Source organism: Triticum dicoccoides, chromosome 2B (genome assembly GCF_002162155.2).
Source record: "Triticum dicoccoides isolate Atlit2015 ecotype Zavitan chromosome 2B, WEW_v2.0, whole genome shotgun sequence".
In the NCBI taxonomy this organism is placed as follows: Eukaryota; Viridiplantae; Streptophyta; class Magnoliopsida; order Poales; family Poaceae; genus Triticum; species Triticum dicoccoides.
Genome location: NC_041383.1, coordinates 547,654,335 through 547,669,478, shown reverse-complemented (window position 1 = coordinate 547,669,478; position 15,144 = coordinate 547,654,335). Strand labels below are relative to the sequence as shown.

General features: G+C 44.5%; 1 protein-coding gene across 6 annotated transcripts; it reads right to left on the bottom strand.

Annotated features, from left to right (window-relative positions):
• Positions 1–11,190: 11,190 nt before the first annotated feature.
• On the bottom strand, positions 11,191–15,000 carry LOC119364779 (pentatricopeptide repeat-containing protein At4g17616-like). Of its 6 annotated transcripts, XR_005175130.1 has the most exons (5): positions 14,778–15,000; positions 14,479–14,696; positions 14,214–14,392; positions 11,696–14,100; positions 11,191–11,620 (listed from the first exon to the last, which is right to left on the bottom strand). XR_005175130.1 is itself a non-coding variant. In XM_037630307.1 (4 exons), the coding sequence occupies exons 3-4, from the start codon at positions 14,289–14,291 to the stop codon at positions 12,106–12,108; spliced, it is 2,073 nt and encodes a 690-aa protein (XP_037486204.1). In that variant the 5' UTR covers positions 14,292–14,392; positions 14,479–14,696; positions 14,778–15,000; the 3' UTR covers positions 11,191–12,105. The 6 variants fall into 6 exon arrangements, 5 of the variants coding, with proteins under 5 accessions (XP_037486204.1, XP_037486206.1, XP_037486208.1 ...); XM_037630307.1 differs by having other exon boundaries at positions 11,191–14,100; XM_037630309.1 differs by having other exon boundaries at positions 11,191–14,100; positions 14,517–14,696.
• Positions 15,001–15,144: the final 144 nt, after the last annotated feature.

The window sequence follows — 15,144 nt, the reverse complement described above, 5'->3', positions numbered from 1 at the left end:
ATATATGAGTTTATGTCCTCTACAGCATTCACTTATAGCTATTTCTTCAAGTTGATTTTTCTGCTAAGTGAATGTGATCGGGCCCTTCCCCCTCTATGCTATACTCAACCCAATCTATTCACAAATTCTTCATATGCGTTCTATTTGAAACTCGTTCAAAATCTTCACTGTGTCCTTGTCAGCTCAAGGAATTGCGAACGAAACTTTAAAACAAATCTTATCCAAATTTTCGGTTTGGCCGCTCAAACCGTTCCGCATCCCACAATGCATTATTCTTTTCACCCACGATCGTACACGATCTCAACTACACAGTACGTGGGTGACACATGTCGCGTGAAGGAGAAAGGGCAGGGGCACGTTCGTCCTAAATCTTCGGGCGAACAGTTTTTCACCGTGTCTATAAATACCCCTCTCCCCTTCCTCACTTCATTTACTTCGCTGGGCCGTTCTCTCTCTCACTCGAGCTCCTCAAACCCTAGCGCCGCCACTACTCCATCGTTGCCGGTGAGGAAGAGCTTCGCTGCCTCGACCTTGTCGCCGTCGTACTCACGCCGACCGCGGTAATCTTCACTCCGCCGCCGCCGTAGCTGTCTTCCTCTGCCAAGTTAGGGCGTGGGAGATCTAACCTGATGAACTTCACTTCTGTTCTTCTCAGTTCGTCGTGTTCTTCACTTCGGGTAATTAAAAGTTACTTTTATTACTCACTTTGATTCTCAAACTTTCCTGAAAATCTTCAAAGGTGTTTATTCTTCAAATCTTCACACATATGAACACCACACATCATATGATCTTGAACTGTTTCTCTAAGCAATCATTTTCTTCAAGATTCCCTAATTGTGTGGATCTTCGATCTGTACAACTCTGGAACCTAAGACAAGAACGCTTAGTGAAATTCCTCAAGGTTCATCTGATCAAATTCCTCAAAACTTGTTCTTTTCGAAAAACCTCCTCAGAACGCATATGACCTCTCCAAATTCCTCGCACATGTACACTGTTCACAGGTACTCATGTCTGCTGCTGAATCACTAGGTTCTCATCAACTTAACTCATTTGCAGCGTTCCTCGAAGAAAAACTGCATACTTCTTCAGACAACTCGATTGTTCAAATTCCTCAACTGAAGAATATGGCAGACGGTAAGAAGCCGCAGAAAGGAGGAAAGAAACCTGAGGTTATGACTGTGTTTGAAATCCCTGAGGAAATTTATGCTGACTATTGCACACCTGATGAAGCAAAATTTGGCAAAGAAAACAAAAATCAGCGCAAGGTGCGCATTCAGAGGATTGAACGGAGATGGGCAAGGGAATGGAGGGAACACAGATATGTGACTCCAAAGTACATGAGAAAATTCGCCCTCAATCCTCCATGCCCAAGAGATCCATTGGCACCTGGCCAAGTAGCTGACCCCACAAGCATCAAATGTGGTGAGGACTTTCCTGAAGAATGGGCTAAGCGCCAAGCTAAATTGGCAAGACAAGCCAAGGAGGCAGTGAAGAAATTCAATGAGGATTCTGCCACTGCTACTGCTACTGAGGCCTCGGTCAAACCGAGGAAATCCATGCCAAAGAAGCCTGCTCGTAAGCCAAGTGCTTCGCCAACAATGCCCTCACGGCAAATTCCTCACACTGCTACAGCACCACCAAAGTCCTCAATAGCTCCTTCAAAGTCCTCAGCTCCTGTGCATCTGGCTACATGTCAAAGGACTGCTGGTTTCTCGATTGCCTCTGGTGTTTCGGCAAGTTCCTCAGCTGCACCAATTTCCTCATCAGGCCCCACACTGTTGAAGACCAAAGCAACAGCTGGACGAGGTCCTCGGCCAAGTCCAAAGAAGAAACAGGTTGCATTCCATGTGCCTTCTGATGATGAACTTGCAGAAATCATCAGAGACAGACAGGTGAAGGCCGCTAGAGCCAAAGGCATGTCTGTGCCACTGCTGTTGGATCCGAGGAAAATCCTCGATTATATTGATCTCTGGCACAAGGATCCAAACACCCCAATGCCTGATTTTCATCTGACCCCTGGACAAAGTCATATGTTGACCCATTTCATCACTGAAGAGAAATGGAAGTTTGAAAAGGCAAGAGAGATCAAGAAAGCTCAATACAGAAAGGAGAAGCTCTTGAAGAAAAACGTTGTCAGAATGACACCTGAGGAACTTCTCCAGGCTCAGTCTGAAATTCAAGCCCTTAGCAATGACTTTGATGTGATTGGCAAGGAGCTAAAGTAAGATTCGTCAATCTAACGAAGAAATTCACAAATATTGCAGCCCCATCGCAACAAGAAAATCTTCAGGCTGCAGACTCTGCTCAGCCTGCTGAAGAACATGCCAGCACCGCTGATGACTTTCAGCCTGCTGAAGAACATGCTCGTTCCAGGGCTGGTGAAGAAATTCCAGCCGCTGAAGAAATTGCCAGGGCATCCACTAGTGGTGCGCCTGAAGAAACTAAAGAGATCGGAGCAACTACATCAGTTGCGCCTGAAGAACATGAACCAGATTCCTCAGCTCCTCCCGCACCCACACCAACTCCAATTCTTCCATCTGCTTCTGATGTGAACAAGACCAAGGCTGCAGAGTGAGCTGCAATGAAGAAAAGGAAGGCATCAGCTGCGTCAAACTCTTCGGCTGCGAAGAAAATGAAGCCAATGATCAGCTCACTCGAAAATCCAATTCATGTTGTTCCGATTTCCTCCATGCCATCAAAGGACCTTGTTCCTTTTGGAGAAGACTATGAGATCCCAAGCGGATCTGATGAAGAACATCATTCTGCTGCTTCGTCAGAGCAGATTGATGAAGAAATTGAAGTGGAAGCAATCCCTTCAACCCCAATCATTTCCTCGCCTATGCCTCAGTTCACAGCTGAAGAGGCCGGTGTTGAGGAACTTGAAGAAGATGTGGATATTGGAAGCACAACGCCAGTGATGAACGATGACTTTTGGGAAAGTCAGCATCCAAATTCTCCACTCTTCACCCCACTCCAACAGATACCTCAGTCCCCTACTCCAACTGTTCAAATGGGCTCTGAAGAAACTCATCCCACTTCATCTGTTCATGAAGAAATTCCAGCCACTAGTGCTGATCAACGTGCTGCTGCTGATCCTCAGACTACACCTGTTGAGGAACAAGAAATTCCTCAGCCTGAAGAACCTGAGCTCGCGATTCCTGAGGTGGTGATGCAACTCACTGACACCCCTCTGCCAAAGCCAAAGAATCCGTTCTCAAGCAAACAGAAGTTCAAGGCTGAAGATTTCTTTGCCGAGCACATATTCTTCACTAATTATAATCCATATGATTCTGCTCGCATAAGGAAGAGGCGTTTCTGGACTGCCAGCCAAGCCAATTTCTATTCCTCAGTGCTCTTCAACAAAGACAAAGTCTTCGATCATGCACATATTCCTCATGTGGACATGGAATCTCTGCCCGGCTTTGAGCCAGTCCTCAGTGTTCTTCACGACGCAGGACTTCTGAATTTCTGCATTGATATCTGTGACTGGAATGAAGAACTCATTCTTCAATTCTATGCAACTATGCACATCACCGGAGACGCTGAAGACGTGAACTCATGGGTGTTGGACTGGATGTCTGAAAACACTCACTACAAGGCACCAGCAACTGAATTGCTTCGTGTCCTTCCTCTCAGTCCTCCCCTTGACGGTGCTCGTTGTATCTACAATGAACCAGAACTTTCAAATCACTATATGCAAGTGCTGATGAAGCCTTTGAAGCCAAATCAGGCCCCACAAACCAAATTCCTCGTCAAGGAATTACTCTATGTGCCTCGGACTGTCTATCGAATTCTGACGAAGACAATGAGTCCCATAAAAGGCCACGACTCAAATGATGAAGAAGTCGTTGGCATCATGAAGAATATGCTTTTCAACATCATTCATGGCGTTCCCGTCAACTTTCATGATTTCTTCATGAGGACTCTGGCCAATATTGCTATGTCACCATTCGAGCTGAACCCTATGCTCCTTGGATTATGAGATTCATCAGGGCAAGATCTTCACTGAATTACAAAGCTGACACTCTGAACCACAGTAGCTACTTGCCTCCCATTGAAGTCCTCAAACGGACAGTTTCATCAGCTGATGATAAAGGCAAGGCCGCTGCTGTGATCGATGAAGGCATTCGTCCATTGGATGGTCAATTTCGCAAGGCTGCATCTTACTCTACCAATGACGATTCTGCCACACATGACTGCCACAAATACCTCAGCCAAGCAAAATCCTCAAGCCACAGCACCCAGGGTGATGACTGACCGTGAGTTACTCCTCAGTCTTCATCAGAAGGTTGATCGCAATCACAAATGGGTAAAGCGTCAGTTTGGTGCACTTCTTCACAATATGACCTCAACACACAATGCAGTGAAGAAGAACCAATATTACCTTCATGAAACCTTTAACCGCACCTGGGCTGTCCTCACTCATGTCTATAGCGCTGAAGAACTGAAGACTATGGGTCTCAAGGAAGAATTTGACTGGTCTGCACCTCCTCCGAAGAAATTCAAGAAGGTCAAAATTCCTCCACTAGTGGCCAGCTCTTATTCTTCATCGCGTGACACTGATGAGTATGAAGATTTGGACGACACTGCGGCAGGCCCTGCTACAACAAACAACCCCGACAACGTTGGCGCTCCTCCATCGACTTGAAATTCTTCAGGGGCGTTAGTCCTCAGATTCAATCCTTTTGGTCATTTGATGACAAAAGGGGAGAAATCTGAGTTAGTCTTCAAGCGGATCTATATTAAGGGCATTTTTTTAAGTTACAACTCTCGTTCTTATGAAACTTTTATTTGGATTGAGTTGTAATCTTAAACCCGATGGTGTGCTGATACTTTTGTTGCATTATGCTTTGCATGCTTATTCCTCGTTAATGACATTGCACGCATGCTGAATCTCATCAGGCACCATATTTCATCATGCATTTCAAATTCTTCATATTATATATCAAATGCGTGTATGAATTACAAGATATAGGGGGAGATCTCCATGATTCAACTCTTCAAATGTGCATTGCCTCAAAAGCAAATTCCTCACTATGCACATCTTCAGGGGGAGTTCTACTATATCTTGTAATCAAATTCCTCAATATCAGTGTATACACTTGATATGTTTATCCCCGTTGAAAACTTAACCTATGTTGTCATCAATCACCAAAAAGGGGGAGATTGTAAGTGCATCTAGTGCCCCTTAGTGATTTTGGTGTATTGAAGACTTATAGGTTAAGGGACTAATGCGTTTGTGAGCATACACAGGTCTATAAGTCTATGAGGACTTTGATATTTACAGAGAAAGTCGACCCCCAAAAATGAAGTTCTTCAACTGAAGACTTTGATATTCTGAAGCCTTTCTGAAGACTTTGGAAGTGAAGAAATTGGTGTGACCTTGAAGACTTGGTATTCATTTGTGGAACATGAAGCATGAAGATTTTTGTTTTCATAGTTTCATTTTCTCTTTCTTGAGTCATAGGAAACACCGTACTGTTAAAGGGGGTCGAGGAAATACTAAGGAAAAATTTCCATGTGATGCTCAACTCAAAATCCTACACCTACCAATCCCTTCGAGTGAAGCCTTTGGAAATCTCATACAGTTCAGTCACTTTCTTCAGTGACAGAGACGAAGTTCTTCTGGTCGCTGATGAATTTGTTCTGACTGAGGAGTTAGGAATTCGTCAGTGCGAATTGCCTACACAGTGAGGAACATGATAGCCCTAAGGAATTTGAGAGTCAAATTTCCGACCGTTGCTGTGCTGCATGCCAGCTGTCCCAAAATATCTTATCCACCTAACGGTCATATCATTGAGGGGCATTTATGTCTTATCATGTCGGGCTGCTCCCTAGGCTATAAATAGCCGCCCCCTACAACCACTAGCTGGTTGGCTGCTCCGAGAGAACTTGACACTTGTCATTTCAGAGCAACCCATCCTCCGAGGACTTTGAGTGAAAATCATCGAGTGAGGAAAACCCAAAACCAAACCCCTACAAACCCAAAGTGATTGAGCATCACTGAAGAAATTGATCCTGCGTGGATCTGACGCTTGATACCTTTGAAGACTGTGCTTCTTCCAGACGGTTAGGCGTCAAGGTCTAGAGCATCCAAGAGGAATTGTGGATCGCCGAGTGACCAAGTCTGTGAAGGTTTGGAAGTCGCCTGAAGACTTACCGCGAGTGATTGTATGAGGTCTGTGTGACCTTAGTTCAAGGAGAATACGGTGAGGATTGGGTGTCCTGAGCTACGTGCTCAGCGACTGGGTGTCCGGGACTGTGTGTCCTCGAGTTTAAATACTCAGCCGCTCCAACCAGACGTACAACTGAGACAGCAGTTGGAACTGGTCTACCAAATCATTGTCTTCACCAACCTAACTGGTTCTATTTCCTCAACCCTTTCATTTCCTCATTACTGTGTTGAGTGTTTGTCCATATATGTGTTTGAATACTTTGACTGAAGACTTTCTCAATTTCCTCAGTTCAATTTCTTCAATCTATTTGTCTTCAGCTTGTGTTATCTTGTGATTACGCTTTCTGTACTCTATGCTAGTCTTCATTTCATCATGATGACCATGCTTGTATTCTGTTATGCTTACTTCTGAGTACTTATTCCGCTGCTAATAGTTCTTCGCTAAGGAATTTCCTCACCGACAAATTCCTCAGTGAAGAATTCATAAAAATCGCCTATTCACCCCCCTCTAGTCGACATAACGCACTTTCACCTGCATCATCAGTGATACTAGAAATGTTCTCAGATGAGGAATTAGTGATAGCAGAGGCAGGTGAAGAATTTGTAACATTTGAAGTATTTGAACATTCAGGTGAAGAATTAGCAGATTCACGTTCAATGCACTTTAAGTATGGAGGATCAAATTCTTCCTGAGTAGCGCTGATTTGTTGAGCAAGTAATGAATTGCGCTCCTTCTGAAGATCTTCATAACTCACTCTTAGCTTCTCAAGATCATGCTTTCTTTGAAGAAGTTCAAGAGAAAGCTTCTCGTGATCAAATAAGAGAGTTTTATGATGACTTTGAAGGTTGTCAAACTTAGACTGAAGTCTCTGAAGATTTTCAGTTAAGTCTTTAGTGCGGTCCATTTCATCACCCAACATATCATCACTTTTGTCTAGCATGTTTTGAAGTTTTTCAATAGCCTTTTGTTGTTTCACAGCAATCTTAGCAAGTTTAGAGTAGCTAGGCTTAAGATTTTCATCAGATTCATCCTCACTTGATTCAGAGGAGGGGTATTTAGTTACCTTAGCAGCCTTTGCCATGAAGCAATAGGTGGGAGCGTAGTCGTCATTGCCTTCATCAGCGTTGTTGGTGTTGCCATTTTCTTCAGAGTTGAAGATAGACTTGCTGACAAATGCGGTAGCAAGAGCTAGACTTGCCACACCTGACTCAGACTCCTCGGATGCCTCCTCTTCCTCATGATCCTCAGATTCAGCCTCAGAATCCATTTCCTTGCCAATGAATGCCCGAGCCTTCTTGGAGCTGCTCTTCTTGTGGGATGAGGACTTTGAGGATTTTGATGATGAAGACTTTGAGGATTTTGATGATGAAGACTTTGAAGATTTCTTCTTCTTCTTGGCATCATCAGAACTATAATCCTTGTATTTCTTCTTCTTTAATTCCTTGTCCCACTGAGGACAATCTTGAATGTAGTGACCAGGCTTCTTGCATTTGTGGCATAGCCTTCTCTTATAGTCACTTGATGAGGAATCACTGCTCCTTGAAGATTTTCCAAAGCGACCACGTCTTGAGAATTTCTAGAACTTCTTCACAAGCAGTGCTAGCTCCTGGCTCAATTCTTCAGGATCACCAAGGCTACTACCAGAATCTTCACATTCAGATTCAGACACTGCCTTGGCCTTCAGGGCACGTGTTTTGCCATAGCTTGAACCATAGAGATCTTTCTTTTCAGCAAGCTGGAACTCATGAGTATTTAGCCTCTCGAGGATATCAGCGGGATCTAGTGACTTGTAATTAGCACGCTCTTGAATCATCAGTGCCAGAGTGTCAAATGAAGAATCGAGTGATCTCAGCAATTTCTTCATCACCTCATGGTCGGTGATGTCAGTGGCACCGAGCGCTTGAAGCTCATTTGAGATATCAGTGAGGCGATCGAAGGTTTGCTGAACATTTTCATCGTCGAGTCTTTTGAAGCGGTTGAAGAGATTGCGAAGAACGTCAACACGAGAGTCACGTTGAGTTAAGACTCCTTCGTTTACTTTGGAGAGCCTATCCCAGATAAGCTTAGCAGTTTCCAAAGCACTCACTCTACCATACTGCCCTTTACTCAGATAACCACATATGATATTCTTTGCTTGAGAATCGAGTTGCTTGAATCTCTTCACATCAGCAGCATTCAGGGAAGGTGTGACTGAGGGAACACCATTTTCCACAACGTACCAGAGATCGTTGTCAATTGCTTCAAGATGCATTCGCATCTTATTCTTCCAGTAGGGGTAGTCCGTGACATCGAAGGTAGGACACCCAGCAAAGACCTTGATCATACCTGTGGTCGACATAACTAGAACTCCAGGTGGTTAAACCAAAATCACACAGAACAAGGGAGTACCTTGCTCTGATACCAATTGAAAGTGTGTTATATCGACTAGAGGAGGGGTGAATAGGCGATTTTTATGAATTCTTCACTGAGGAATTTGCCGGTGAGGAAATTCCTTAGCGAAGAACTACTTGCAGCGGATAAGTACTCAGAAGTAAGCATGACAGAATACACACGTAGTCATCATGATGAAATGAAGACAAACACAGAGTACAGAAAGCGTAAACACAGGATAACACAAGATGAAGACAAACAGACTGAAGAAATTGAACTGAGGAAATTGAGAAAGTCTTCAGTCAAAGTCTTCAAACACAGATATGAATAATCACTCAACACAGTAATGAAGAAATGAAAGAGTTGAGGAAATAGAACCAGTAAGGTTGGTGAAGACAATGATTTGATAGACCAGTTCCAACTGCTGTCTCAGTTATACGTCTGGTTGGAGCGGCTGAGTATTTAAACTCGAGGACACACAGTCCCGGACACCCAGTCGCTGAGCACGCAGCCCAGGACACCAAGTCCTCACCGTATTCTCCTTGAACTAAGGTCACACAGACCTCGTCCAATCACTCGTGGTAAGTCTTCAGGCGACTTCCAAACCTTCACAGACTTTGGTCACTCGGCGATCCACAATTCCTCTTGGATGCTCTAGACCATGATGCCTAACCGTCTGGAAGAAGCACAGTCTTCAAAGGTAACAAGCGTCGGATCCACGCAGGATCAATCTCTTCAGTGATGCTCAAACACTTTGGGTTTGTAGTTGTCTGGGTTTGGGTTTTTCCTCACTCGATGATTTTCGCTCAAAGTCCTTGGAGGATGGGTTGCTCTCAAATGATAAGTGTCAGTTTCTCTCGGAGCAGCCAACCAGCTAGTGGTTGTAGGGGGCGGCTATTTATAGCCTAGGGAGCAGCCCGACATGATAAGACATAAATGCCCTTCGATGATATGACCGTTAGGTGGATAAGATATTTTGGGACAGCTGGCGCGCAGCACAGTAACGGTCGAAATTTTGACTCTCAAATTTCTCAGGGCTATCATGTTCCTCACTGTGTAGGCAATCCGCACTGGCGAATTCCTAACTCCTCAGTCAGAACAAATTCCTCAGCGACCAGAAGAACTTCGTCTCTGTCACTGAAGAAATTGACTGAACTGTATGAGATTTCCAATGGCTTCACTCGAAGGAATTGGTAGGTGTAGGATTTTGAGTTGAGCATCACATGGAATTTTTTCCTTAGTATTTTCTCGACCCCGTTTGACAGTACGGTGTTTCTTATGACTCAAGAAGGAGAAAAACAAAACTATGAAAACCAAAGTCTTCAAGCTTGACATTCCTTGCATGAATATCAAGTCTTCACGGACACATCAATTTCTTCACTTTCAAAGTCTTTATGAAAGTCTTCAGAAATACCAAAATCTTCAGTTGAAGATATTCATTTTTAGGGGTCGACTTTCTCTGTAAGTATCAAACTCCTCATAGACTTATAGACCTGTGTACACTCATAAACACATTAGTCCCTTAACCTATAAGTCTTCAATACACCAAAATCACTAGGGGGCACTAGATGCACTTACATGCCGCCACGTGAAGACGCGGCAGACACCGAGCGGTCTCGTCTGCACCGACGCATTTCAATCCCAAATTTAGGTCGAAAAAGGGTACGGGCGGACATGAAGTGGACGTGTTTTGAGAATGGGTCGATGCGTTGGACCGACAATTTTGTTGGCGGCGATCCAAACAGACATAGGCGGATGAAATAGGTCACCGCGTGGAGTTGCTCTAAAATCGAGAAAACAAAAACATCTACGCGTTTGTTTTCTCGAAATCCAGAAAGCTGAAAATCGACGGTAGCCACTTTGCGTTGCGTGAGACACAGATTCTGGGCATTTACACACGTAACCAAACCCACTCGCTTGTTGGAATATATGTTGAACATAATTTTTTGGAACATCGTTCCAGGGACAACCGTTATGAATAGTAAAATAAAAAAAATACTGGAGAGAAAAATTTAAAAAAATCTGATATTTTGCGGTGTTAAACTTGATTGACTCTACTCACGTGAATTTTCGCGAAGAAATGGCATCTTTGGTATTCTAGAAAAAAAGTTCAAACTCCTCAAGAAAAAGGAAAAATTCAGAATCAAAGCTATAAAAATACAATGTTTTGAAGTTTATTTTTTCCGGTTTTCTCTTTCCATGTCGCCTAATCCTATGGGATGATGTATATACTGCTACGATCTCCCATAACAGAAAAGCCAGCAATTGCTGGATCTTTCAAAAGAAAATTGCTTTGAAGTAATAATGGTACTAAGATCTGAGTTAATTTCTTTGCTGAGAAATTTTGGGGTATCAAACTTGGTCGATTGGTCTACTCACACGTGAATTTTCACAAATAAATGACATCCATTGTATTCTAGGCATCCCGGGGTGAACTTTTGCAAATGAGAAAAGACATGCTAATCTACAACCTGCCAGTTCAAGCAGAGACAGCAGCAGCAGCAGCAGCAGCAACCCCTACAATGTTAGTACCATCATACGCTTCAGTGCGACACATGTTTCAGGGCTAGCAACCATACAACAAACCAACCCAGGTGCATATTCCGGTACATGTATCCATTCAGTCATTTCAACGCATGCAACCTGAAACTAAACCATGCGCCTGAAGGAGAATGAATTCCTTGCTCGCACATTCATAAATTCCACAAGGCCGCACCATGCAGCCTAAGGCAAAACTACACCTGAAACTCGTCGGTTCCAGCAACAGAATCAACTAGTTAAACAGCACACCGAACTGGTATCAGTGACACATCTCTTACTAAGATCTGAACATCTGTAATCAAACACTCAACTACAGAACTAACTGTAAAAACTTCAGAGCTCTTGCCACCCTGAACATCTCCTACACTGACTGCAAAAGAGCGACTGCTCTGTTTCTCTGCTGGAAGAGCAAGTTCCTGAGAATAATCTGGTAGGGTTGGCTTGAAATGACCGAGCATGCTGTAACTAAGAGGCTGGAAATCGACCACGGCATCCTTATACTCCAAATATAACCGAGCAGTGCCAACATCATCCTACACATCAAAGGTTCAAAACTTGTTGGACCACACCACATCTACATAAATTGGAGATATCGTACAAATTCATACATGCATCATACTGCCACAGAAGCTGCTGCTGCTACCGCCAGAGTGATAAGCATGCATCAACACAATCGGTCATCAGGGACATGAATAGAACATACTGGGCACAACCCACATAGGTTGCAGCATAGTGCCACAGTTTATGAAAATATAGACTTCTCCCTCCAATGGTTTGCCCAATTCAAATGTGATCCACTCTCTAGGATTATCAGACTTTGATGATATGTTACATTGGAGAAGAATGCTGCACTGCTGGGTTATGCATGCAACAGATCCCAATTCAAATGTGATCCACTCTCTAGAATTACCAGACTTTGATGATATGTTACATTGGAAAAGAATGCTGCACTGCTGGGCTATGCAACAGAAAGTGTTTCCAAAAAGCAAGAGAATTACAGCACTGTACTCGGCTTTATCTATTTGATGCCTGCCCATGTCCTGAAAGCTCGGACATCATCAATCCTTTTGCTCTGAGCTTCTGTTTTGTCATGCAATGAATTCAAGTTCCTATACAGATTCTTGTGCAGCTTCAGAAAGACCTGCCTATATTTCCACTTGTCGCAGTAAATATTATAGGTTGACATGTAACTTGTAACCTCCATCACCCTTGAAAAATAGCCACCTTTGAGGAAATCCAAAACTAAGCAGTCAAGCAAATCCCTATCCACAGATATTTCTCCGTACTCGAGTCTGCGTTTTATTTCTCCCCACAGTATGGTAATCTCCCTATACATGCTTAATGACGAATATCCACGCAGTATATGGCAAAAGGTATGCAGATTGGGTCTAATATTTTGCTCTCTCATGCGTTTATATGTGCTCAGAGCATCTTCCATCATGTTTGCCTTGCAGAAGAAAAGAATTGAATTATTGAACTCAAAGGTTAAGTGGTCTCCAGGGTTATAGTGTTCAGTTTCTTCAACCAAACTGGAAAGCAAAGATGATTTAGTTTGGGGGATCTCATCCTTGACTATTTTGGCAATGTCCTTCATGGTAAATGATGGACTAGTATGAAATTCCGCCATGGTAGATGCTATTTTCTGTATCTGTTGGAGAAGCCAATTGAATTCTTCGGGTTTATGCTCATTCTCGTATTCTCTGAGAAGAGACATGTAAGTACCAACCCCGACAGGAATCTCAGCTGATTCTAAAGCATCCAGGATATCATGAGCGGCATGCAACCATCCCATCTGAATGCATGCATTAATCACATCTGAAGCAGAAATTCCCTTTAGTTCTTCCTTATGCAATGTAATACAGAAGCTAGACAATGCACCCAGTTTCTTTGCTTTCACACAGCCTACGATAAGTTTGGCAACAGCCTTTTCACTAGGAACAAGATTTCCACTGATAGGAACAACAAGTCCAGACTGGTTTTTTGTATCTAACACAAAACCTTTGTCCAATTTTGTGGGGTCAAACATTATTCTGTATCCACTTTTTAGGTTACCAGAGCCAATTTGTATCACACCTTGTTTCTGCACATCATTGTCAGAGAAAATGCACGACTTTCGTTGCCGATGCAGATCGATTATAAGATCTGCAGCAGCATCCATGTCATTACCACTGAATTGCAAGCTCAATAAACTGTCGTAAAAATGTAGATATTGCTGAAAGAATGGGAAAGCGGAGAAAGAATTGATGCTTCCTTTCATGGTCATCAATTCATCTCGCTGCCCAACCATTTGACAGACCCGGCTAGCAACCGCCATTGTATTCACATCAGCCACAACCCCGACCAATGACATCAGCTCCATTATTTTCTGGGCTCTGATGATGCATTTGAAGTTAACACAAGACTCCAAAATCATATTGAACAAGGTGACATTGTTCTTTATTGGGTCCAATTTTTTCAGCTGTCGCCTATCTGAAATTTGATCCAAGAAATACTCGCAGGTCTCAGCCAGAACATCAGCTGCAAGATATGATCCTACTTGTGACTTCAACATGTGCAAAAACACCATGCTCAACATATCAGCATCAGGAAGCTTGCCGCTCTCCAGTATGATCCTAAGGACTGCAGAGGCAGGGACAGGTGTCTGATCTCTTGCAAGTGCCAGAGCTAGCCTCATCAGCGAGCTAGAGTTGAGAAGATTGCCATTACACTGATAAACTGACAGAACCAAGTCATACGCTCTCTGAAGCCACCTTCGACTAGATGTGTACAACAGCGACACAATCACACCATTCAATACCCTTGGCTCAGGAAGGCCGTGCAGCCTTTTATAATTGCCAAATGCTCGCAGCGCCTGGTCAACATTGCCATCCTTGAGAGCAACATCGATCGTCCTCAGTAGAGTTTCACGGGATGGCGCTTCCCATGGCAGAATCGAGCCGGCAGTTGTGCTCATGGAAAGACACTGCACAGCTAGAACGGCATGCCTCCTCCATGGCCCCCCGCCGCAATTGGCCTAGGACAAGTGCAAAAGCATTTATCTTAAATTCCAGTTGATTAAGAACAAGAGAAACTATGGAACCCAAGTACACTTGAATTGTACGTTGATCACCAAGGTAGTGCTCTTACAGTGAAGGCAGCTCCGGCAGCCCGAGAAAAAAATGGGAGCCTGCGGCAATGGCGGCAGGCCCTGAGCAAGATCCTCATTGCTTCAATCAAGCATAGACATCACGCTTGGAAGGTGAACCGGAGAGAAGGGATCATACAGAACAATCCGGGAAATATGAAGTGGTGGACTGACGCAACTACTGAAACATGGAATGGAACATTAGAGATTTGTTAACTACAAAAACATCGAGATCGAAACTAGGAGTTACGCGCTGCGAAACCATACATCATTGGAGGCCTGAGAGGTGAGATTGAGGCATAAACCTGGCTGGCCGCATTCTCCGCCCCCCGTCGCAGCACGGCTGCGCCGCCCGCGCGCGTCTGCGCCGGGATCTCCGTCCTCCCTCGATGCGGTGACGCCGCGCAGCCGCAGCACGAGATCGCCTCCGAGCTCACCTGCTAGCTCGTGGCGTCGCCGCCGGCTCGTCGTGGGTGCCTGGCCGACTGAGATGAGATGGGATGGGAGCTGGGGGTTAGGAAACTAGATGGGCTTTATCGGGGCATGGAGGCTCAGAGAGGGCCAACCTCCCACAGGCCGCAGCCCACACCTCACTCGTCGTTCTCCTCTGCCGCGCTGATGATGGCGCTGAGGGAGAATCCCCTTCCCCCCAGCTCACCCGTTCCTCCCGCCGGCTCCTGAATCCAGCGACCGCCCAGGCCTCCGTTTGCCGGCGCTGTATAAGAAGCGTCGCGTCATCCTTCCACCTCCAGCGGACTGGCGTGGCGTTGAGTGGATTTGGAGACCGAAGAAGCGGAGATCCATCCAGGGTGATTTCATTTCATTTTGTCGGTAGTCGGTACAGCATCTCCAGCCCTTCGGCCCCCCACGGCGTCGAAAAAAAGCGGACTGGGTGCGAGCCGGCACTAGATCAGTCTCTGGGGTTCATTTTTC